Source organism: Oncorhynchus tshawytscha, linkage group LG11 (genome assembly GCF_018296145.1).
Source record: "Oncorhynchus tshawytscha isolate Ot180627B linkage group LG11, Otsh_v2.0, whole genome shotgun sequence".
Taxonomy (NCBI): Eukaryota; Metazoa; Chordata; class Actinopteri; order Salmoniformes; family Salmonidae; genus Oncorhynchus; species Oncorhynchus tshawytscha.
Window position 1 is genome coordinate 40,141,848 of NC_056439.1, and position 26,492 is coordinate 40,168,339.

A 26,492-nucleotide genomic window follows, 5' to 3' on the forward strand; every position below is an offset into this window, starting at 1 on the left:
CACGGGGTTTAAACCTGGGATGCATCTTGAGAGGACAGCACCGGCTTTTGCATAATATGAACCGTGTACTGTTCTTGAATGCACCACAAGCCTGCGAACATTTCACTGCGCAAACCATAGAACAAACGGCATTTGTTATGACTCTGACATTATCAAACTCGTTCTAATTTGCTGTTCATGCCATTTGATTTTTCCACGTTGGATGTAACAAAACGTCATACATAATGATGATAAACAGCTTGTCCTAGTTTATCGCTTTTGATACAATGTAACTCTTCGTCCTGAGTGTTCGAAACAGCGGCTTGCTGGAGTGGACAGCTTCTTACTTCCTGATGTATGTTTCAACAGCGAATGGAAATTATTATGGAGGGGTTGTGCAACCCAGTTTGTGGCATGAAATATCTAGCGCTGCAACATGAAAATAAATCCTGTGTCTAAATAACTGACTGGTCAGTTTAACGGCAGACAGTATGCTAATACAGCCTGTTGTATTCTAGCTTGCTCTGCGGAATCCTTACAGCCTTCAAGATGCTTGAGACTCCTCCTGGCTATCCCTTCGAAGAGATAGAATATGAGGACATAGAAGTTGAAGAGGTAAGTGTCGTATGATAGCTGCCTATAGTACCAAACAATTCGCCTTTTGTGAGGGGAAATTACAGTAACCTTGTTGAATAGAAGTTTAGTGTTGTGATCATCCATGCCACTTCTGTGTCAGTTTCAACTATGGAGCCAAGATAGGCTACCTCTTTCAAAACACCAGCAGTATCTAATGATTTTTATAAACGGGGTGGTTCAAGCCCTGAATGCTGATTGGCTGACAACCATGGTATATCAGACCGTATACCACGGGTATGACAAAGCATTTATTTTTACTGCTCTAATTACGTTGATAACCAGTTTATAATAGCAGTAAGGCACCTCGTGGGTTTGTGATATATGGCTAATACACCACGGCTAAGGGCTGTGTCCAGGCACTCCGTGTTGTGTTGTGCTTAAGAACAGCCATTAGCCGTGGTATATTAGCCATATACCATGTTTCCTCTGGCTTTATTGCTTTAGTAGATTATACAGAAAATTACCGACCACTACTCAGCAACATGTCAGATTATAACCTAGAAGAGGACCCTTTGTCCAGGACTCACAGAAGGGACAGAAATTAAAACACAATTATTTATATACTCACTATTTATATATACCACCTCGTCTCCATCTTGGCACTACCCCACCATTGTAAAAAAAATATTTTGGAAGTTATAGAAATGCATTTATTAATGTCTACATTTGTTTTTTCCATATTTATTCTATTACAGACACCTTAATGCATAGTTTCAAATTGTACTATGTAAGTTAAACATGAAACAAAATATAGAAATATTTTCTTTAACGTATATAAAATACAGTACTAGCTGAAAGTTTAGACACCTACTCATACCAGGGTTTTTCATTCTTTTTACTATGTTCTACATGTTCTACATCTTCACTATTATTCTACAATGTGGGAAATAGTATAAAATAAGAAAAGCCCTTGAATGAGTAGGTGTGTCCAAACTTTTGACTGCTACTGTATATTTTTGACCTTGAAACATTTAATTGAAATACTGTAGAATTCCATTAATTCCTATGGATGACTGCTTCTTCTGACTGCATCAACGCCTCTCATTGGCCAATACATAGCATCAGCAATCCAAGGTTTATATACATTATTGTGAAAACATAACATTTTCCTTGAAAGCATGTTACTAGACTAGAGCTGCTGTGTTTTATATGTGTGACATTTATTTCTTTGTGTTTCTCCAGGTTGTTGGCAGAGGGACATTTGGAGTTGTCTTCAAGGCTAAATGGAAAGGCAAAGATGTAGCCATCAAGACCATAGAGAGTGAATCTGAGAGGAAAGCTTTTGTAGTAGAGGTACAGGAACCTCCTCTCCTTACCTGCTGTAAAGCATCGTGTTTCATTTAACCCTGTTTTTTGGGGTCTAGTCTATTGTTGAAATAAGTTTTGTTATCCCAATATAAAAATTCCCGCTAACATTTATGGACTCTTTTGATATTAGGTAGCAGCAGTCAAATGATATCCAATTACAATGTAAATGAAGCAATACATGAATGTTAAGATGGTGAGATCCATTTCACTTATCCATGTCTCCTTCTTCATCCAGCTCCGCCAGCTTTCCAGAGTAAATCACCCAAATATTGTCAAGCTCTATGGCTCATGTGATAATCCAGTGAGTACATTCAGGAGAGTTGTCTTCTTAGTATGATTTGCCTGGTGTTCAATTATATATTTTAGGCCCATGCGTAATTATTCATTTATTAGTGATTTATTATTCATTTAATAGGTCTACAGATTTTCCTCTATATCAACACCACGTTTGCAATCTCATACACTAAGTGTTTTTCCCTTTTTATCACAATGATTGTAACATTCTCACACAGGTGTGTCTTGTTATGGAATATGCTGAGGGTGGCTCCTTATACAATGGTAAGAAAATAATTCAGCTTCATTTCAACATAGTATTTTCTTTCATGTCATTTCTTAGCTATTTCAATAAGTATATTGTTAGTACTTCTATTTGCCAACCATAGCTTGAATCCCTCATCTTAGTCGAAGTGCATTTAACAGTGTATCAATATCCCACTATATTTCTGTCTAGTTCAGTGTGGTGTCTTGTGTAAGGGATTCTTACTGTATGTCATTGTTCAATCATGATCTGTGAGGGTCTGTGCCAGTTACCATGGTTAATATTGTATCTCTGTCTGTTCTGTGCGCCCCACCCGTCTTTCTCTCTCTCTCTCTCTCTCTCTCTCTCTCTCTCTCTCTCTCTCTCTCTCTCTTTCTCTCTCTCTTTCTCTTGACTGTGTTGTCTGTCCATTCCAAGTGCTGCATGGAGCTGAGCCCCTGCCCCAGTACAGTGCATCCCACGCTATGAGCTGGTGTCTGCAGTGTGCTCAGGGTGTATCCTATCTCCACGCCATGAAACCCAAGGCCCTCATTCACAGAGACCTCAAACCACCAAAGTATGGCCCTTTTGTTTGTGCTGTTGCTTAACTGCCTGTTTCAGGGTTGCAAAATTCCAGGAACTTTCCCAAATTTCCTCAGTTTTCCAGAAATCCTGGTGGGAAGATCCCTGGAATTACGAGGGAATAAGCAGAAAATTCTGGAGTCCTCCAACCAAGATTTCTGGAAACCCAGGGAATTGTGGCAAAGTTACCAGAATTTTGCAATCTGTTTACAGTACTTAAAAAAAATGTATATATGGTACCAGTCAAAAGTTTGGACACACCTACTCATTCGAGGGTTTTTCTATATTTTTACTAATTTCTACATTGTAGAATAATAGTGAAGACATCACAATTATGAAATGACACATGGAATCTTGTAGTAACTAAAAAAGTGTTTAACAAATCAAAATATATATGAGATTCTTCAAATTAACCACCCTTTGCCTTGATGACAGCTTTGCGCATTGGCATTCTCTCAATCAGCTTCATGAGGTAGTCACCTGGAATGCATTTCAATTAACAGGTGTGCCTTGTTAAAAGTTCATTTGTGGAATTTATTTCCTTAATGTGTTTGAGACAATCAGTTGTGTTGTGACAAGGTAGGTTTGGTATACAAAATATAGCCCTATTTGGTAAAAGACCTAGTCCATTATGTCAAGAACAGCTCAAATAAGAAAAGTCCATCATTACTTTAAGACATGAAGGTCAGTGAATTCGGAAAATTAAGAACTTTTAAAATTTCTTCAAGTGCAGTTCCAAAAACCATCAAACGCTATGATGAAACTGGCTCTCATGAAGACCCAGGAAAGGGTCTGGAAAAGGAAGACCCACAGGAAAGGAAGACCCAGAGATACCTCTGCTGCAGAGGATAAGTTCATTAGAGTTAACTGCACCTCAGATTGCACCTCAAATAAATGCTTCACAGAGTTCCAGTAACAGACACATATCAGCATCAACTATTCAGAGGAGACTGCGTGAATCAGGCCTTCATGGTCGAACTGCTGCAAAGAAACCACAACTAAAGGACACTCATGACTTTCCTGTGCAGATCCGAAGGATCAGGTTACAGTGGATCAGCTCTACAGCACCCTCTCTCTCCCACAGAGGGGGAGAGGGATGGAGTTATGCAGTTTTATGACGGTCGTAAATGAACTCAGCAAAAAAAGAAATGTCCTCTCACTGTCAACTGCGTTTATTTTCAGCAAACTTAACATGTGTAAATATTTGTATGAACATAACAAGATTCAACAACTATGACGTAAACTGAACAAGTTCCACAGACATGTGACCAACAGAAATGGAATAATGTGTCCCTGAACAAAGGGGGGGTCAAAATCAAAAGTAACAGTCAGTGTCTGGTGTGACCACCAGTACTGCAGTGCACATCCTCCTCATGGACTGCACCAGATTTGCCAGTTCTTGCTGTGAGATGTTACCCCACTCTTCCACCAAGGCACCTGCAGGTTCCCGGACATTTCTGGGGGGGGGGGGGTGGCTCTAGCCCTCACCCTCCGATCAAACAGGTCACAGACGTGCTCAATGGGATTGACATCCGGGCTCTCCACTGACCATGGCAGAACACTGACATTCCTGTCTTGCAGGAAATCATGCACAGAACAAACAGTATGGCTGGTGGCATTGTCATGCTGGAGGGTCATGTCAGGATGAGCCTGCAGGAAGGGTATCACATGAGGGAGGGGGATGTCTTCCCTGTAACACACAGCGTTGAGATTGCCTGCAATGACAACAAGCTCAGTCCGATGATGCTGTGACACACCACCCCAGAACCTGACGGACCCTCCACCTACAAATCAATCCCGCGCCAGAGTAGGTGACGTTGTTGCCGGTGATGTCTGGTGAGGACCTGCCTTACGACAGGCCTACAAGCCCTCAGTCCAGCCTCTCTCAGCCTATTGCGGACAGTCTGAGCACTGATGGAGGGATTGTGCATTCCTGGTGTAATTCGGGCAGTTGTTGTTGCAATCCTGTATCTGTCCCGCAGGTGTGATGTTCGGATGTACCTACCCTGTGCAGGTGTTGTTACACGTGGTCTGCTACTGTGAGGATGATCAGCTGTCCGTCCTGTCTCCCTGAAAGGGATAAAGAAACCAGTTGTTTGTGTCATCCGTTTCGGGACAGTACCTGAGTAAGTTCACTCAGGTGCTTCGCTATATCACATTTGACATTGTCCGTAAGCTTGAGTTAATTTGCAAGCAAAAAAATCATACAGTGATGGAAAGACCTGTGTTGTCCTTGTTAATGCAGACAGAAAATAGCTCCAACTTCTTAATCATAGACTCAATTTTGTCCCGCACATTGAATATAGTTGTGGAGAGTCCCTGTAATCTGTGTTGTTGTATGTGTCGAACTGCTTTGCTTTATCTTGGCCAGGTCTCAGTTGCAAATGAGAACTTGTTCTCAACTAGCCTACCTGGTTAAATAAAGGTGAGAAAAAAAGTAAAATCCTAAACTCAGCAAAAAAAGAATTGATAACCAGCACATATCACATTTCTGTCCCTTGATAACCAGCATATTTCTGTATGTTGTAAAAGCGTTACATGGTCGCTGCCCATATCATTGCATAATGCAGAAAATACATGAGAGTTCAGGGGCCTCGCTTTAACAAAGTTAACCATTTTCACTGTAGTGTGCAAAACGTCTTTCAAGCTGTCAGGCATTCCCTTGGCAGCAAGAGCCTCTCGGTGGATGCGGCAGTTTACCCAAGTGGTGTCGGGAGCAACTGCTTGCACGCGCGTTACCACTCCACTATGTATCCCTGTCATAGTGTCTCGGAACAAAGCGCAGCGTGAAATCGGTTCCCCCCAAAGGTGCGGCAAAACCTGACTCTATAGGGGAGGGTCCGGGTGGGCATCTAGCCGGCACAGGTGGCACATCTAGCCGGCACAGGTGGCACGAGGATGAGACACAGGACGTACCGTACTGGGAAGGCGCGCTTGAGGCCTAGTGCGTGGAGACGGCATAGGTGATACCAGACTGGTGACACCCACTTCAAGTGCGAGTAGCAGGCACAGGACGTACTGGACTGGGGAGACATACTGGAGACCTGGTGCGTGGAGCCGGCACAATTGGTACAGAACAGATGACAACCTTCACACAGTGAGTGTGGGGAGCTAGCACAGGATGTACTGGGCTGTGGAGGCGCACTGGAGACCTGGTGCGTGGAGCCGGCACAAATTGTACCTGAACGATGACACACTTCGCACGGCGAGTGCGGGGAGCTGGCACAGGACGTACTGGGCTGTGGAGGCGCACTGGAGACCTGGTGCGTGGATCTGGCACAGATTTTACTAGACTGATAGCACACTCCTCAGGACAAGTACAGAGAGCTGACTCAGGTGGCATCAGACTGATAACACGCTCCTTAGGGCAAATGTCGTGCATCATACATCAACACAACAACTCTCTCATTTCTCTCTCCTCCAATTTCTCCGTCAACCCACTGACGGTCTCTGACTCTCTCCGGTCACTCTCCTCCAATTTCTCCCTCTTCTCCCAGACTGGCTCTGGTTCACTCCTCGGCTCCGCCAACCACCCCGTGGCAGGTAGCCTAGTGGTTAGAGCATTGGGCCAGTAGCCGAAAGGTTGTTGGATCGAATCCCTGAGCTAACAAGGTAAAAATCTGTCATTCTGCCACTGTTCCCCGGTAGGGTGTCATTTTAAATAAGAATTTGTTTTTAACTGACTTGCCTAGTTTAAAAAAGGTTAAATAAAAAATAATAAAACATTTTTAAAATTATGTAACCAGCCATCATATCGGGTTAATCCACTAGTGACTTTTCATTGCATCATGTTAGTAACCAATGTATAATCTATCCTGTGTGTGTTTATGTAATTCTGTGTTATTTATTTAGTTAGTAAATAAATAATTAAGCCAATTTGTGTATCGCTGATTCATCCTGGAGACTAGGGTTGGTGCAGATTTGAAGTCAACAACGTTCTGAATGAGACTGATGAGGTAATAATGATAATTAATGGATGACTGGTATAACGATATATTTATATCTGTAGAGTTAATTTGGGAAACGGTAACTCATTATAACAAACTTTCCGTGGTGACCCAAGATTGCTAATGAGTTAATTGTTACATGATTAGTTTAATCATCGTAATAATTAAACATAGTTAATTGATTAGATAAAATAATCGTCATCGCATTAATGGTACCAACATCACGACAACAACAATAAGAAGAAGAGACTTGCTTGAGCCAAGAAACATGAGCAATGGACATTAGACCGGTGCAAATCTGTCCTTTGGTCCAAATGTGAGATTTTTGGTTCCAGCCGCCATGTCTTTGTGAGACGCAGAGTAGGTGAACGGATGATCTCTGCATGTGTGGTTCCCACCGTGAAGCATGGAAGAGAAGCTGTGATGGTGTGGGGGTGCTGTGCTGGTGATACTGTCAGTGATTTATTTCGAATTGAAGGCACACTTAACCAGCATGGCTGCCACAGCATTTTGCAGCGATACGCCATCCCATCTGGTTTGCACTTAGTGGGGCTGTCATTTGTTTTTTTCAACAGGACAATGACCCAACACACTTCCAGGCTGTGTAAGGGCTATTTGACCAAGAAGGAGAGTGATGAGGGCTGCATCAGCCGACCTGGCCTCCACAATCACTCGACCTCAACCCAATTGAGATGGTTTGGGATGAGTTGGACTGCAGAGTGAAGGAAAAGCAACCAACAAGTGCTCACCATATGTGGGAACTCCTTCAAGACTGTTGGAAAAGCATTCCAGGTGAAGCTGGTTGAGAGAATGCCAAGAGTGTGCAAAGCTGTCATCAAGGCAAAGGGTGGCTACTTTGAAGAATTTAAAATATTTTTTTGATTAGTTTAACACTTTCTTTGGTTACTACATGATTCTGTATGTGTTATTCCATAGTTTTGATGTCTTCACTATTTTTCTACAATGTAGAAAATAGTTTTTAAAAAATAAAGAAAAACCCTTGAATAAGTAGCTGTGTCCAAACTTTTGACTGGTACTGTATATTTAATCCTGAAGGGTCTATTAACACATCTAAGTAAATCATTTTTAAATCCCATCAGAATCCGTCAGTTTAAGCTAGAGATATCAGTTTTTTTGCATAGGCTGCGTCTCAATCCACTGCAATGTCAGCCTTCTGCATCTGGGGTGGAAAGTGGCCGAGCTACAGCTGTGTTTTTCAGATCATGAGACATCCTGAAAATCGCTAGTCTCACTAAAATTCCCCCCAACAGCTTAGACTTCTAGAGGTTAATGAGGTTCTACTCTCTGAACCTAAACCATAGCCACGTGTTTCAGTCTGCTACTTGTACAGGGTGGCACAGTGTTGAAGATCTGCGACTTTGGGACAGCCTGTGACATCCAGACACACATGACCAACAACAAAGGAAGTGCAGCCTGGATGGCACCAGAAGTGTTTGAAGGCAAGTAACCTTTAGCAAGGGGTTTTCCTCCTTTCATTCAAAAGCAGAAGACCAAAATGGACCAAGCACCAAGTCTCTCTGTTTCACCAATAGAACAATCTAGGATCTCACTCTAACCTGTATTCCTTCACTCACCTGTATCTCTCTGTGACTGTTGTCCAGGCAGTAACTACAGTGAGAAGTGTGATGTGTTCAGCTGGGGCATCATCTTGTGGGAGGGGATCACTCGTAGAAAGCCCTTTGACGAGATTGGAGGATCGGCCTTCTGCATCATGTGGGCCGTGCACAGAGGTGAGAGGTTAATAGACGCTTAGTGTAGTTACATACACACAGAGGAATAAAACCGAAACCGCAAAATGTCTGTGTAGTGAAGTGGAATATAGGTTTGAAAGAAAATCTTACCTAGTTGTTAGATGAAGATGAGTAGAGGAAGCCACTTTAGGCTATTTATATTCCCCCACTGACATGCCATTCTCTTGTATGGGTTATCAGGGACTCGGCCCCCCCTGATAAAGGACCTCCCGGAGCCCATTGAGAATCTGATGACACACTGCTGGGACAAAGACCCTTCCCAGAGGCCCTCCATGGAGGAGGTCAGGAACACCATGGCAAACCTCATGAAGGTACAGTACTGGAAAACCCCACTTCACATTCACAGCACTAATAATAACCCATAGATGTTAGTAAAGACCTGCAGCTTCTTTCTTAGTTATTATCAAATGGTGTCTCTTCCACAGTTTATGAGAGTTTGATTTTAGATCTGCGATTCCTGTTTAGCATTGTGTACTCTTCCTCCATGTGTATGCAGTACTTCCCAGGATCTGATGAGCCTCTCCAGTACCCTCACCAGTGTCCAGGCAACAGTAGGAGTGGCTCATCCTCAGCCACAAGCACAGGCCAGTCCCATAGATTTAAATACTCTGTGAAGGTTGATGGGTTTTATTAACAGTTGTTGACAAGTATCACTTTACATTGTACTAACATTGTGCTATGTAGTAATTGCTTTCAAAATGCATATTCATGAAATTCAGAAGATTCTGTTATTGCAGCAGTTTCTGTAAAGACAGATTGAAAACGCCATCGTCTCTTCTGTAGGTTCCTATGCAGACAACACTATCAACAGCTACCGAACTGAAAGCAACATGGAACACAGAACAAACTGTCAAGGGAGAGATGACACCCTGAAAAGCATTGAAGCTAGATTTCCACTTCAGTTTAAACAATCAAAGGTGATGCAGATATAGTTGGAGTATTAAGTTATCTCATCCATACCAATGTTCATGCTGTTCATGTTCCTTCTCAGGGGGGAACATTACGCCCCAGCCTGCCCTCGTCCAGAAGGGCTAGTGTGGAGAGCCTGCCTGATCGTGAGCGTACACAGAGTCCTGCCCCCACTGAGATCAAAGGGCAATGTGCTGGCCAATCGGGGCCAGAGCTGAGGGTTTCTATCAGTCCCACAGGTATGGGCCCTATTTAGTTTTGGTTGTCGTAATAGAGCCAGCTTACAGAATATATTATATGACCGGAATCTACTGTATGTCTGACACATTGTCACTGCAGTGTTCACCAGGGGGCAGTACCATACAACATACAGTAAACATGTCATACTTACCAGTATGTTTTCTATGTCTTCAGATATGAATGGTTTGGACAGCTCCATCCCCATGGCATATCTGACACTGGATCACCAGCTGCAGGTACTGCAGGAATGGGGAGTTCTTTCTCCATTCATCTTCAATGCTGACTGATACTGATAACCAACCAGTCACATTTGATAGACTATCTAAAAGCTTACTTACTACCTTTTTGGGGATTTCATGTGTCCTCTACTTGAAATATGTTAAAGAAGTTAAGTAATTTACAATAAGAACAATGTGATAAATTGTAAGTGCATGACGGTGATGTGTGTTTCTGGGTTGTGTTTAGCCCCTGGCCCCATTCTCTAACTCCAAAGAGTCCATGGCTGTGTTTGAGCAGCACTGCAGAATGGCCCAGGAGTACCTTAAAGTGCAGACTGAAATCACCCTTCTCACCCAAAGAAAGTATGTCACATATTACCATATATACAGTGCCTTCAGAAAGTATTCATACCCCTTGACTTATTCATTTTGTTGTCGAACAGCCTGAATTCAAAATAGATTAAATTGCTTTTTTTCTCTCACCCATCTACACACTATACCCCATATTCACAAAGTAAAAAAACATGTTTTTTTAATTTTAGCAAATTTAAAAGAAAGTAAAATACAGAAATATATTTTTTACATACAGTACCAGTCAAAAGTTTGGACACACCTACTTATTCCAGGGTTTACCTTTATTTGACTACCTCATGAAGCTGGTTGAGAGAATGTCAAGAGTGTGCAAAGCTGTCATCAAGGAAAAGTGAAGCTACTTTGAAGAATCTCAAATATATTTTTATTTGTTAATACTTTTTTGGTTACTAAATTATTCCATATGTGTTATTTCATAGTTTTGATGTCTTCACTAATATTCTACAATGTAGAAAATAGTAAAAATAAAGAAAAACCCTAGAATGAGTAGGTTTGTCTAAAACTTTAGACTGGTACTGTAAATATTCACATCCCTGAGTTAATACTTTGTAGAAGCACGTTTGGAGGCAATTTACAGCTTTGAGTCATCTTGGGTATGTCTGTATCAGCTTTGCACATCTGAATTTGGGGATTTTCTCCTATTCTTACTTGCAGATGTTCTCAAGATCTGTTAAATTATATAGGGAGTGGCAGTGAACAGCAATCTTCAAGCCATTCCACATATTTTCTTTGGGATTCAAGTCTGGGCTTTGGCTAGGCCACTCAATGACTTTCAGATCTTTTTCGGAAGCCATTCCAGCATTGCTTTGGCTGTATGCTTAGGGTCATTGTCCTGTTGGAACGTAAATCGTCGCCCCAGTATAAAGTTGTTTGCACTTTGAAGCAGGTTCTTATCCAAGTACAGTGCCTTGCGAAAGTATTCGGCCCCCTTGAACTTTGCTACCTTTTGCCACATTTCAGGCTTCAAACATAAAGATATAAAACTGTATTTTTTTGTGAAGAATCAACAACAAGTGGGACACAATCATGAAGTGGAACAACATTTATTGGATATTTCAAACATTTTTAACAAATCAAAAACTGAAAAATTGGGCGTGCAAAATTATTCAGCCCCTTTACTTTCAGTGCAGCAAACTCTCTCCAGAAGTTCAGTGAGGATCTCTGAATGATCCAATGTTGACCTAAATGACTAATGATGATAAATACAATCCACCTGTGTGTAATCAAGTCTCCGTATAAATGCACCTGCACTGTGATAGTCTCAGAGGTCCGTTAAAAGCGCAGAGAGCATCATGAAGAACAAGGAACACACCAGGCAGGTCCGAGATACTGTTGTGAAGAAGTTTAAAGCCGGATTTGGATACAAAAAGATTTCCCAAGCTTTAAACAGTGCAAGCGATAATATTGAAATGGAAGGAGTATCAGACCACTGCAAATCTACCAAGACCTGGCCGTCCCTCTAAACTTTCAGCTCATACAAGGAGAAGACTGATCAGAGATGCAGCCAAGAGGCCCATGATCACTCTGGATGAACTGCAGAGATCTACAGCTGAGGTGGGAGACTCTGTCCATAGGACAACAATCAGTCGTATATTGCACAAATCTGGCCTTTATGGAAGAGTGGCAAGAAGAAAGCCATTTCTTAAAGATATCCATAAAAAGTGTCGTTTAAAGTTTGCCACGAGCCACCTGGGAGACACACCAAACATGTGGAAGAAGGTGCTCTGGTCAGATGAAACCAAAATTGAGCTTTTTGACAACAATGCAAAACGTTATGTTTGGCGTAAAAGCAACACAGCGCATCACCCTGAACACTACATCCCCACTGTCAAACATGGTGGTGGCAGCATCATGGTTTGGGCCTGCTTTTCTTCAGCAGGGACAGGGAAGATGGTTAAAATTGATGGGAAGATGGATGGAGCCAAATACAGGACCATTCTGGAAGAAAACCTGATGGAGTCTGCAAAAGACCTGAGACTGGGACAGAGATCTGTCTTCCAACAAGACAATGATCCAAAACATAAAGCAAAATCTACAATGGAATGGTTCAAAAATAAACATATCCAGGTGTTAGAATGGCCAAGTCAAAGTCCAGACCTGAATCCAATCGAGAATCTGTGGAAAGAACTGAAAACTGCTGTTCACAAATGCTCTCCATCCAACCTCACTGAGCTCGAGCTGTTTTGCAAGGAGGAATGGGAAAAAATTTCAGTCTCTCAATGTGCAAAACTGATAGAGACATACCCCAAGCGACTTACAGCTGTAATCGCAGCAAAAGGTGGCGCTACAAAGTATTAACTTAAGGGGGCTGAATAATTTTGCACGCCCAATTTTTCAGTTTTTGATTTGTTAAAAAAGTTTGAAATATCCAATAAATGTCGTTCCACTTCATGATTGTGTCCCACTTGTTGTTGATTCTTCACAAAATATACAGTTTTATATCTTTATGTTTGAAGCCTGAAATGTGGCAAAAGGTCGCAAAGTTCAAGGGGGCCGAATACTTTCGCAAGGCACTGTATATGCCTTTATTTGGCTCGATTCATTGTTCCCTCTATCCTTACCCGTCTTCCATTTCCTGCCACTGAAAAGCATCCCCATAGCATGATGTTTCCACCACCATGCTTCATGGTAGAGAGACTGGTGAAGAGCTGTGGCTGTTTTTCTCCAGACATAGTGCTGTGCATTCAGGCCAAATAGTACAATTCTTGTCTCATCAGACCACAGAATATTTTGCCTGATAATCACAAGAGTCTTTCAAGTACCTTTTTGCAAACTGCAGGTGTGCTGTCATGTGCCTTTTTCTCAGGAGTGGCTTCCGTCTGGCCACTCTCCCAAAAACCCCAGATTGGTGCTGTGGAGACTTTTCTTCTGGCAGGTTCTCCCATCTTAGCCAGTGGTCATTGGGTTCTTGCTCACTTCCCTGCCTGAACTCCTTCTGCTAGCTCTAGGCGGAGTCTGGGTAGTTCCATATTTTTTCAATTTCCCAATGATGGAGACCATTGTGCTCTTGGAAACTCTAGAAATCGTTTGCACCTGTCCTCAATTTGGAGTGTCATAGAAAAGGGGTGGGAAATACTTATCTATATGAGTTATTTCTGTATTTCATTTTCAATACATTTGCAAACATTTCTAAAAACATGTTTTCACTTTGTCATTATGGGGTATTGTGCATAGATGGGTGAGAAAAAAAATCTGTTGAATCCATTTTTGATTGCCCCCATCTATCTTCAGAGCTCGTGCTGCTAGGTGACCTAAACTGGGACATGCTTAACACCCCGGCCATCCTACAATCTAAGCTTGATGCCCTCAATTTCACACAAATTATCAATGAACCTACCAGGTACAACCACAAATCCGTAAACACGGGCACCCTCATAGATATCATCCTAACCAACCTGCCCGCAAAATACACCTCTGCTGTTTTCATCCAAGATCTCAGCGATCACTGCCTCATTGCCTGCATCCGTAATGGGTCTGCGGTCAAACGACCATCCCTCATCACTGTCAAACGCTCCCTAAAACAGTTCAGCTAGCAGGCCTTTCTAATCGACCTGGACGGGGTATCCTAGAATGATATTGACCTCATCCCGTCAGTAGAGAATGCCTGGTTATTCTTTAAAAGTGCCTTCCTCACCATCTTAAATAAGCATGCTCCATTCAAAAAAATGTAGAACCAGTAACAGATATAGCCCTTGGTTCACTCCAGAACTGACTGCCCTTGACCAGCACAAAAACATCCTGTGGCGTGCTGCATTAGCATCAAATAGCCCCTGTGATTTGCAACTTTTCAGGGAAGTTAGGAACCAATAGGAAAGCTAAAGCTAGCTTTTTTAAACAGAAATTTGCATCCTGTAGCACAAACTCAAATAAGTTCTGGGACACTGTAAAGTCCATGGAGAATAAGATCACCTCCTCCCAGCTGCCCACTGCACCGAGGCTAGGAAACACTGTCACCACCGATAAATCCATTATAATTGAGAATTTCAATAAGCATTGGCCATGCTTTCCACCTGGCTACCCCTACCCCGGTCAACTGCCCGGCACGCCCCACAGCAACTCGCCCAAGCCTCCCCATTTCTCCTTCACCCAAATCCAGATAGCTGATGTTCTGAAAGAGCTGCAAAATCTGGAACCCGACAAATCAACCGGGCTAGACAATCTGGACCCTCTCTTTCTAAAATTATCTGCCGAAATTGTTGCAACCCCTATTACTAGCCTGTTCAACCTCTCTTTCGGATCGTCTGAGATTGCCGAAGATTGGAAAGCTGCCACAATCATCCCCCTCTTCAAAGGGGAGACACTCTTGACCCAAACTGCTACAGACCTATATCTATTCTACCCTGCATTTCTAAGGTCTTTGAAGGCCAAGTTAACAAACAGATAACCGACCATTTCGAATCCCACCGTACCTTCTCCACTATGCAATCTGGTTTCAGAGCTTGTCATGGGTGCACCTCAGCCACGCTCAAGGTCCTAAACAATATCATGACCGCCATCGATAAGAGACATTACTGTGCAGCCGTATTCATCGACCTGGCCAAGGCTTTCGACTCTGTCAATCACCACATTCTTATCAGCAGACTCAACAGCCTTGGTTTCTCAAATGACTGCCTCACCTGGTTCACCAACTACTTCTCTGATAGAGTTCAGTGTGTCAAATCGGAGGGCTTGTTGTCTGGACCTCTGGCAGTCTCTATGGGGGCGCCACAGGGTTCAATTCTCGGACCAACTCTCTGTATACATCAATGATGTCGCTCTTGCTGCTGGTGATTCTCTGATCCACCTCTACACAGACGACACCATTCTGTATACGTCTGGCCCTTCTTTGGACACTGTGTCCAACCTCCAGACGAGCTTCAATGCCATACAACTCTCTATCCGTGGCCTCCAACTGCTCTTAAATGCTAGTAAAACTAAATGCATGCTCTTCAACCGATCGCTGCCCGCACCTGCCCACCCATCCAGCATCACTACTCTGGACGGTTCAGACTTAGAATATGTGGACAACTACAAATACCTAGGTGTCTGGTTAGACTGTAAACTCTCCTTCCAGACTCACATTAAGCATCTCCAATCCAAAATTAAATCTAGAATCGGCTTCCTATTTCGCAACAATGCATCCTTCACTTATGCTGCCAAACATACCCTCGTAAAACTGACCATCCTACCGATCCACGACTTCGGTGATGTCATTTACAAAATAGCCTCCAACACTTTACTCAACAAATTGGATGCAGTCTATCACCGTGCCACCCGTTTGGTCACCAAAGCCCCATATACTACCCACCCTTGCAACCTGTACGCTCTCATTGGCTGGCCCTCGCTTCATACTCGTTGTCAAACCCACTGGGTCCAGGTCATTTACAAGTCTCTGCTAGGTAAAGCCCTGCCTTATCTCAGCTCACTGGTCATCACAGCAGCACCCACCCGTAACACTCACTCCAGAAAGTATATCTCACTCGTCACCCCCAAAGCCAATTCCTCCTTTGGCCGCCTTTCCTTCCAGTTTTCTGCTGCCAATGACTGGAACGAACTGCAAAAATCACTGAAGCTGGAGACTCATATCTCCCTCACTAGCTTTAGGCATCATCTGTCAGAGCAGCTCACAGATCAATGCACCTGTACATAGCCCATCTGTAATATACCCGGTCCAACTACCTCATCCCCATACTGAATTTATTTATTTGTCTTGCTCCTTTGCACCCCAGTATGTCTACTTTGTGAAAATTAATATTTGTGTCATTCTCAAAACTTTTGGCCACTACTGTACAGTACATCTTATAGTATCTAGTATCTCTACTTGCACATTCATCTTCTGCACATCAATCACTCCAGTGTTTAATTGGTATATTGTAATTGCTTCGCCACCATGGCCTATTTATTGCCTTACCTCCCTTATCTTACCACATTTGCACACACTGTATATAGACTTTTTTACTGTATTATTGACTGTATGTTTGTTCCATGTGTAACTCTGTGTTGTTGTATGTTTCAAATTGCTTTGCTCTACTCTTGGCCAGGTCGCAGTTGTAAATGAGAACTTGTTCTCAACTAGCCTACCTGGTTAAATAAAGGTTAAATAAATAAATAAGAATTTTGAATTCAGGCTGTAACACAACAAAATGTGGAATATGTCAAGGGGTATAAATACTTTCTGAAGGCACTGTATATATTCACAGTCACTTAAGTCACATTATTTATGTATATTAATTATAGGTATTTAGTTTTCTTAGTAGTTGTAGCAGTTGTTTTTAATCGTTTTAGGCCTATTAGTAGTTAACAACTTTTTATGGTGTAAATGTAAGTTTCAGTTTCTTCTTCTTATTATTTCATTGTTATTATTGTTAAACAGTAATTGCATATTATTCTTGGAACTGTTTTTTTTGGGGGGGGGTACTCTTGAAAAAGAGATGGTGCATCTCAAGTTTTCATCCTGCACAATTTCAAATAAATAAACATTTACCAGCCTCCCTATGCTTTGACAGAAGATGTTCATTCAATTTGCAGACACTGTACCTCAGATGGCACTGTACTCTAGTGTGACTAATGACTTACTGGTTTACTTGTTGTATCTGTTGTGATACCAGTTACTCTTAACATGAGTAAATTCATTAGAATTTGTTTCTAAAACTGTATAGTATTTTACTGTATAGTCATTTATTGTACAGTTACAGTGAATATAGGCTACCTAAACGCTAAACATGTTCTCTCTCCCTTTGTGGTGGTGATGTGTAGGAAGGAGCTGATCTCTGAACTGCACCAGGATGAGAGGCAGCAGCAGAACACGTCCCGTCTGATTCAAGAACACAACAAACTGTTGGACGAGAACAAGAGTCTCTCCACCTACTTCCACGTTTGTAAGAACAAGCTGGAGCGGATCCAGAGTCAGCAACAGACGAGTTAGAATGCCTCCTGATGTGTGCCTGTTGCACTAGAATTGTCATCAGATCAGCAGCAGCCGAAGACACTGTCTGTCAAGTGGCCATTTTGTGATGTCTCTTCTGTTGACCCTCAGCTGTATTGGGATCAGCTGCAGCCAAATATACCTACCATATTTGTAATGAATCCTTCATATTGCTCATCAACTGTTTTTGGATGAGCAGCTAAAAAGACTGGCCATTTGTTAACACTTCCCTGTTGCTCTTAAACTGTTGTTGGATCATTGGCCAATGAGGAAAGCCATACTATTATGAATGTTTTGTAGATCCTCAACTGATCCACAGTCAGCAGCAGACTGCACACAGCTGGTCTCCCCTCAGGTTCTTGCTCTCCAATGCGCTGTACAGTTAAGATACTCTGCCGCATTCAGTACAACAATAATATTGTGCAAGATGTCTCATTAACAGCTCAGTTCATTTGCACGCATGTCTCGCAAAGACGTTATTCTATTCTGCCAGAGGAACAGTGGACTCGTTGAACAAGGGAAGCCTGGAGGCCCTGTAACATCTTCTCCTAATGCAGTTGCCTCTAGAGATTGATCTTTGGTCAGTTTTGTATTCCCCTCCTCAATGTTTAAAGTTAGGATTTGAGGAGGACAAGCTGATCCTAGATCTGTGCCTAAGTTTAATTTATGCTCTTAGTGTGGCTTCCAGGAAGTATCAGAGTGTTGTTGGTGTTGTTAAGGTGTATGACTTGCAGTAACACCTCAGACGACTTGAGGTGTTTCCTGTCTTGCGGCAGATGTCTGTCCCCTCCCCAGGGCTGTTGTAGAAGTGCTAGTATTGAAAGAAGTGGCTCAGCTTGTTGTTCTTCTCTGGCTCTGACCTCTCTGTGACAGCTAGCTTTGTATGGAGATGACTAAGATACGCACAAAAGGCTGTCATTTCATATATATTTGCGTCTTTTAAAATTTCTATGGCATTCTTATATCTTTCCCCTTTTCATATGCACTGGCTCATTGAGAAGTAAGGACACTATTTTAAATGGATCTTTATGATTTTTATATAGCCTATACTTTTCCATGTTCGGTGAATCAGCAAGGTTTTACATTTGCTTTGAGATCTTTCTTGGAGGTTTTAGATATTTCTTCTCTCATTCTCTAAATGTAGAATGCCACCATCACTAAGTATTCGTTTTTATATTTTGTTAATTTAGTCAATTATTTGACTTTTGTATCCACCCCTATAGTGTTAAATGTGTATGTGCTGGTTGTGGACTAAATGTTTGGTCTTGTTCTAGCACTTCCAGAAATGTGTTATACACTTTTGTTCGCTTTATTTGCCCTCTGTGTGCGCGTGCGTGTTCACAAGTTGCCTTAGGCTATATCTCACTTTCTGTACTGTATTTTTAAAAATAGCATTTTGACTTGCAAAACCAGATGTCGTCAATGCACTTTTGAATGTACAGTGAGCTCAAAACGTATTGGGACATTGACACATTTGTTGTTGTTTTGGCTCTGTACTCCAGCACTTTGGATTTGAAATGACAATGACTATGAGGTTGAAGTGCAGACTGTCAGCTTTAATTTGAGGGTATTTATTTATTTTCATATCAGGTGAACCGTTTAGAAATTACATCAATTTTTACCCCCCACCCACCCATTTTAGAGGACCAAAAGTATTGGAACAAATTCACTTATGTGTATTAAAGTAGTCAAATGTTTAGTATTTGGTCCCATATTCCTAGCGCACAATGATTACATCAAGCTTGTGACTCTACAAACTTGTTGAAAATAATTAGCTGTTTGTTTTGGTTGTGTTTCAGATTGTTTTGTGCCCAATAGAAATGAATGGTAAATAATGTGTTGTCATTTTGGAGTCACTTGTTGGATGTATTTGATCTTTGTTTTGGTTGTTTCAGGTTATTTTGTGCCCAATAGAACTGTAAATGGGGGACGATGTACAAAAAGTGCTGTAATTTCTAAACGGTTCACCGTATATGGATGGATTTACCCTCAAATGAAAGATGTCACTGTCCCAATACATTTGGAGCTCACTGTATATCTAAGGATTTCAAAAGTACTCAAATAAAAGGTAATGCACACAAGAAAAGGCTATTTTTACATTATTTGTATAAAGGACATCGCTAATATAATGTTGCCCTAGCATATCTTTTTGATTTAATTTGTACTTTGTGTGTCACTCAGTGTATCGGAAATGCCTGTATACTTAAGTGCATAAAACAGTTCCTAATATCTACGATTTCAATGGTTTTGGTATATTCTGTATATTCTGTAGAATAATATCTGCACAAATGTCCTTTATTTCAATTGACTTGTCCCTTTCTTTAAACCACTTGGTGACACCCTTTGAGCGCTGTTTTTTAATCTCCTTTATTTCAGTTTTGTGCACTGTTATGCGCTTGATGCATAACAAATCATTTTGGTAGCCCCTGTTCACGTGTGCTTCTCAAACCTACTGAGTAAAGTTATGAACTCCTTTAAAGCTACACGGAACACAAATATAAACGCAACCATTTCAAAGATTTGACTGAGTTACAGTTCATATAAGGAACTAGTCAATTGAAATAAATTCATTAGGCCCTAATCTATGGATTTCACATGATTGGGAATACAGATATGCATCTGTTCGTCACAGATACCTTCAAAACAGGTAGGGGTGTGGATCAGAAAACCAGTCAGTATCTGGTGTGACCACCATTTGCCTCATGCAGTGCGACACATCTCCTTCGCATAGAGTTGACCAGGCTGTTGATTGTGGCCTGTGGAATGGCTGTGCGAAGTTGCTGGATATTGTCAGGAGCTGGAACAAGCTGTCGTACACGTCGATCCAGAGCATCCCAAACATCCTCAATGGGTGACATGTCTGGTGAGTATAGAAGAACTGGGACATTTTCAGCTTCCAGGAATTGTGTACAGATCCTTGCGACATGGGCTGTGCATTATCATGCTGAAACATGAGGTGATACCTTTGGATGAATAGCACAACAATGGGCCTCAGGATCTCGTCACGGTATCTGTGCATTGAAATTCCCATCAATAAAATGCAATTCTGTTTGTTGTCCGTACTTTATGCCTGCCCATACCATAACCCCAACGCCACCATGAGGCACTCTGTTCACAACGTTGACATCAACAAACCACTTGCACTAACGACGCCGTACACGCTGCCTGCCAACTGCCCGGTACAGTTGAAACCGGGATTCATCCGTGAAGAGCACACTTCTCCAGCGTGCCAGTGGCCATCAAAGGTGAGCATTTGCCCACTGAAGTCGGGTACGACGTCGAACTGCAGTCAGGACAAGACCCTGGTGAGGACGACGATCATGCAGATGAGCTTCCCTGGTTTCTGACAGTTTGAGCAGAAATTCTTCTGTTGTGCAAACCCACAGTTTCATCAGCTGTCTGGGTGGCTGGTCTCAGACGATCCCGCAGGTGAAGAAGTCAAATGTGCAGGTCCTGGGCTGGCGTGGTTACACGTGGTCTGCGGTTGTGAGGCCGGTTGGACGTACTGCCAGGTGGCTTGTGGTAGAGAAATTAACATTAAATTCTCTGGCAACAACTCTGGTAGAAATTCCCCCCATTCAGCATGCCAATTGCACTCACTCTCAAAACTTGAGACATCAATTGTCACGTTCTGACCTTAGATTTTTTATTATGTCTTTGTTTTAGTATGGTCAGGGCGTGAGTTGGGTGGGTTGTCTATGTTCTTTTTTCTATGATTTGGGATTGCTGTGTTCGGCCTGGTATGGTTCTCAATCAGAGGCACCTGTCAATCGTTGTCCCTGATTGAGAATCATACTTAGGTAGCCTGGTTTCACTTTTGAGTTATGGGTGTTTTGTTATCTGTGTCAGTGTTTGGTCCAAACGGTACTGTTTCGGTTTAGTTATTTCACGTTGTCGTTTATTGTTATTGTGTCAGTGTTCACGTTTCTTATTAAATATCAAGATGAACACTTACCACGCTGCGCTTTGGTCCTCTCCTTCATACGACGACCGTTACATCAATGTTGTGTGACAAAACTGCACATATTAGTGTAGCCTTTTATTTTCCCCAGCACAAGTTGCACCTGTGTAATGATCATGCTGTTTAACCAGCTTCTTGATATGCCACACCTGTCAGGTGGATGGATTATCTTGGCAAAGGAGAAATACTCACTAACGGGTGTAAACAAATTTGTGCACAAAATTTCAGAGAAATAAGATTTTTCTGCGTATGGAACATTTCTGTGATATATTATCTCAGCTCATGAAACATGGGACCAACACTTTACATATTGCGTTTATATTTTTGTTCAGTGTAAATTTAGTATATGAGGAAGGTATGGAACAAAATCTGAAAGCATTTTTATGTTTCTGAAGTATGTTTTTGTGTCTCCCAGTTGAAACAGCACAGTGACAATAGATGGGGCTTGCTTTGTCTGCAATGCAGTGAGGATGACGGCTATATCACTGACTAGTGACTAACATGACTGGCTTGTGACGGTTAAGAATACTGATGATCCCACTCACCGTCATTCCTGGCATTCCTGTTACAAGCTAGCTACTGTGAAAATACAGTTAAAGTAAGAAACCTACTACAGTATCTTCATCACATAGAGCATTCACTTGTTTCTGTCCTGTAAATGTCATATTGTTCTCTGGGAGGTAAATGTTGTGGCTACAGCATGATGAGCTGCCTGACCTTAACCTGAGGGATATACCCTGCATGGTGAATAAATATACTTACATTGACTTGTTTCTGAGTATGAAGTTATATCCAAAAACTACAACATTATGTTGTGAAGTATGTATGATAGATATTGTGTTCATAATGTTTGCAAATCCAAGTTACTTGAAAGTGTTTCAAAAGTTACCATCATATTTCAGTAGCTTGATTAGGTCAAAACTGGAGTATGATGATCTTGGATGCAATAAATTGATTTGGTTCGATTTCAAGTTCTGTGTATGAAAGCTTCCATACAATCATTCAGTCTTAAACTAAACAGTTGCACAGAGTTTGAACCCAAGGCCCCACCCACCAACCTGCCCACGCAGGAATGTATCCTACATGTTTCCATCAAGACAAATAACAAGCTTGTCTGTCACTGCTGTGTCATCTGTAATCTCTACTTTAAAAAGAAAGGAGTAGAGGAAACGAGGGAATTGACAGTATGGTTTGGTGACAGACTAATTCCTCAAAGCCCCCCAGTGTGGCTAAGCCTAGTCCTCCACTTCCTTTTATCGAGAGCTCTCCTATTTTCTTTCACTTGCACAAATGTCTTGTTCAATATCAGGTCATGTTCAAACGTAGGCAATGGTCTCCTGTTGTTTAGTTTTCTGAGAGCCTTGTCAGTTTGACTGTGTGTCCTTGTGTCTCCCTGTCTATTTTGTCTCCAGTATCTGTTGTAGAAATGCATTGTTGGCAGTAGCGTATATGGGACATGACTAGCAAAGCAAAATCTGTGTTTCTTCCTTGTCAATTTTACACTGCATTTGAAGCATAGGTAAATTTTGTGATTATCCCCATCACTGGCTCCTTGCATTACCACTTTGTACATCATTTCCTGCTGTTGAGCAGATAGAATCAGCTTTGGTTATTTATACCACTTGACATTGAGAATGTGGGCTGATCTGAATATCACCCAGGGAAAATAAATGGGCTCCAGCAGCAGCAAGTCTGTGGCAACCTGATAAAACGTAATGGCTTGCCAGCTCCTTGGGGATCTGCTGTCTCTATATTATAAATCACGCTCTCTCTGCCAGACTAATGCAGCCTCTGTACTGAACCAATAGTCCTATGTTTCTGCATAATGCAGAGGAGACGACACTCTCTCAACCTCTGAATCATATCTGTCTAATTATGTAACACATGGCCATAAATGATGAATGAAATTGTGATTGTCTATAATTGATCATTCATATGAAATGTAGCTCTGTTGTTTGTCCAGGTGAGATTCTTGTTCTGGTGGAGACTCACACATTCTGTCTTACAGCCTGGAACAATTATCTTGAAATAGGTTGTCTGGATGTTTCACTGTGGGTGACTAAAGCCTTGTTCACAGGCCTTAATGCTCAAAGGCTTAATGCTCAAATGCTCAGTTTTGTTTTTGAAATCCGTTTTGGAAAACTGACTGCCCAAACTGCAAGTGACTAAATCTGGTTGGTGTGTGTTCAGCCAGCAGTCATTTGTTTACATGGCTACGTTAATTGTCATGGCGGGTGTGTGCGCAGTGGTGTAGGACGATTGGTTGTGGTGCTCATGCTTCCCATCGCTCAGAAGTGAGGTAGCTAGCAAGCTGATAAGTTGACAACAATGCCTGCCATGGATGTTTCCCAGTTGCTTTAGGTGTTCAAAATCACAGTGTAAGAACACTTTTAAAGCCTCAAAGGATACATTGATCCAACTTTCAAAACAAGCCACAGCAGTCAACGAGCTAGCTAGGCAGCTGTTTAGCTCTCTAGCATTCACCAATTTGTCTGTAAATAATTAACAAGTTAGTTAGCTAGCTACCACATGTTCTTGTCAAACTGTGAACAGAGTAGATAGCAAGCAACAAGATATGCCAAATAGCAGTCTAAAAACCACTTAAGAGCAAATAAATCAGTTGCATGGTCAGGAATCAAATCAAATCAAATCAAATTTTATTTGTCACATACACATGGTTAGCAGATGTTAATGCGAGTGTAGCGAAATGCTTGTGCTTCTAGTTCCGACAATGCAGTAATAACGAGCAAGTAATCTAACTAACAATTCCAAAAAAAAAAAAAACTACTGTCTTATACACAGTGTAAGGGGATAAAGAATATGTACATAAGGATATATGAATGAGTGATGGTACAGAGCAGCATAGGCAAGATACAGTAGATGATATCGAGTACAGTATATACATATGAGATAAGTATGTAAACCAAGTGGCATAGTTAAAGTGGCTAGTGATACATGTATTACATAAGGATGCAGTCGATGATATAGAGTACAGTATCAACGTATGCATATGAGATGAACAATGTAGGGTAAGTAACATTATATAAGGTAGCATTGTTTAAAGTGGCTAGTGATATATTTACATAATTTCCCATCAATTCCCATGATTAAAGTGGCTGGAGTAGAGTCAGTGTCATTGACAGTGTGTTGGCAGTAGCCACTCAATGTTAGTGGTGGCTGTTTAACAGTCTGATGGCCTTGAGATAGAAGCTGTTTTTCAGTCTCTCGGTCCCAGCTTTGATGCACCTGTACTGACCTCGCCTTCTGGATGACAGCGGGGTGAACAGGCAGTGGCTCGGGTGGTTGATGTCCTTGATGATCTTTATGGCCTTCCTGTAGCATCGGGTGGTGTAGGTGTCCTGGAGGGCAGGTAGTTTGCCCCGGTGATGCGTTGTGCAGACCTCACTACCCTCTGGAGAGCCTTACGGTTGAGGGCGGTGCAGTTGCCATACCAGGCGGTGATACAGCCCGCCAGGATGCTCTCGATTGTGCATCTGTAGAAGTTTGTGAGTGCTTTTGGTGACAAGCCGAATTTCTTCAGCCTCCTGAGGTTGAAGAGGCGCTGCTGCGCCTTCCTCACGATGCTGTCTGTGTGAGTGGACCAATTCAGTTTGTCTGTGATGTGAATGCCGAGGAACTTAAAACTTGCTACCCTCTCCACTACTGTTCCATCGATGTGGATGGGGGTGTTCCCTCTGCTGTTTCCTGAAGTCCACAATCATCTCCTTAGTTTTGTTGACGTTGAGTGTGAGGTTATTTTCCTGACACCACACTCCGAGGGCCCTCACCTCCTCCCTGTAGGCCGTCTCGTCGTTGTTGGTAATCAAGCCTACCACTGTTGTGTCGTCCGCAAACTTGATGATTGAGTTGGAGGCGTGCATGGCCACGCAGTCGTGGGTGAACAGGGAGTACAGGAGGGGGCTCAGAACGCACCCTTGTGGGGCCCCAGTGTTGAGGATCAGCGGGGAGGAGATGTTGTTGCCTACCCTCACCACCTGGGGGCGGCCCGTCAGGAAGTCCAGTACCCAGTTGCACAGGGCGGGGCCGAGACCCAGGGTCTCGAGCTTGATGACGAGCTTGGAGGGTACTATGGTGTTGAATGCCGAGCTGAAGTCGATGAACAGCATTCTCACATAGGTATTCCTCTTGTCCAGATGGGTTAGGGCAGTGTGCAGTGTGGTTGAGATTGCATCGTCTGTGGACCTATTTGGGCGGTAAGCAAATTGGAGTGGGTCAAGGGTGTCAGGTAGGGTGGAGGTGATATGGTCCTTGACTAGTCTCTCAAAGCACTTCATGATGACGGATGTGAGTGCTACGGGCGGTAGTCGTTTAGCTCAGTTACCTTAGCTTTCTTGGGAACAGGAACAATGGTGGCCCTCTTGAAGCATGTGGGAACAGCAGACTGGTATAGGGATTGGTTGAATATGTCCGTAAACACACCGGCCAGCTGGTCTGCGCATGCTCTGAGGGCGCGGCTGGGGATGCCGTCTGGGCCTGCAGCCTTGCGAGGGTTAACACGTTTAAATGTCTTACTCACTTCGGCTGCAGTGAAGGAGAGACCGCATGATTCCGTTGCAGGCCGTGTCAGTGGCACTGTATTGTCCTCAAAGCGGGCAAAAAAGTTATTTAGTCTGCCTGGGAGCAAGACATCCTGGTCCGTGACTGGGCTGGGTTTCTTCCTGTAGTCCGTGATTGATTGTAGACCCTGCCACATACCTCTTGTGTCTGAGCCGTTGAATTGAGATTCTACTTTGTCTCTGTACTGGCGCTTAGCTTGTTTGATAGCCTTGCCGAGGGAATAGCTGCACTGTTTGTATTCAGTCATGTTACCAGACACCTTGCCCTGATTAAAAGCAGTGGTTCGTGCCTTCAGTTTCACACGAATGCTGCCATCAATCCACGGTTTCTGGTTAGGGAATGTTTTAATCGTTGCTATGGGAACGACATCTTCAACGCACGTTCTAATGAACTCGCACACCGTATCAGCGTATTCGTCAATGTTGTTGTCTGACGCAATACGAAACATCTCCCAGTCCACGTGATGGAAGCAGTCTTGGAGTGTGGAGTCAGCTTGGTCGGACCAGCGTTGGACAGACCTCAGCGTGGGAGCTTCTTGTTTTAGTTTCTGTCTGTAGGCAGGGATCAAC

At 42.6% G+C, this 26,492-nt stretch overlaps 1 protein-coding gene across 1 annotated transcript; it reads left to right on the forward strand.

Annotated features, from left to right (window-relative positions):
* The first annotated feature begins 100 nt into the window (after window positions 1–100).
* On the forward strand, window positions 101–18,954 carry LOC112261976 (mitogen-activated protein kinase kinase kinase 7). The gene is made up of 15 exons (XM_024437635.2): window positions 101–334; window positions 498–594; window positions 1,798–1,908; window positions 2,159–2,224; window positions 2,436–2,481; window positions 2,879–3,017; window positions 8,305–8,429; window positions 8,592–8,720; window positions 8,922–9,052; window positions 9,238–9,325; window positions 9,525–9,658; window positions 9,733–9,889; window positions 10,065–10,126; window positions 10,356–10,471; window positions 17,216–18,954. Exons 2-15 carry the CDS (start codon window positions 529–531, stop codon window positions 17,382–17,384), a joined length of 1,539 nt encoding a protein of 512 aa, XP_024293403.1. The 5' UTR covers window positions 101–334; window positions 498–528; the 3' UTR covers window positions 17,385–18,954.
* Window positions 18,955–26,492: the final 7,538 nt, after the last annotated feature.

What these genes read in the sequence shown, in the direction of transcription:
- LOC112261976 (XM_024437635.2), top strand. Translation starts at nt 529, where the DNA reads ATGCTTGAGACTCCTCCTGGCTATCCCTTCGAAGAGATAGAATATGAG. An exon ending in AGAGACCTCAAACCACCAAA is followed by an intron (nt 3,018 to 8,304) that starts GTATGGCCCTTT and finishes CACGTGTTTCAG; the next exon opens with TCTGCTACTTGTACAGGGTG. An exon ending in GGCACCAGAAGTGTTTGAAG is followed by an intron (nt 8,430 to 8,591) that starts GCAAGTAACCTT and finishes ACTGTTGTCCAG; the next exon opens with GCAGTAACTACAGTGAGAAG.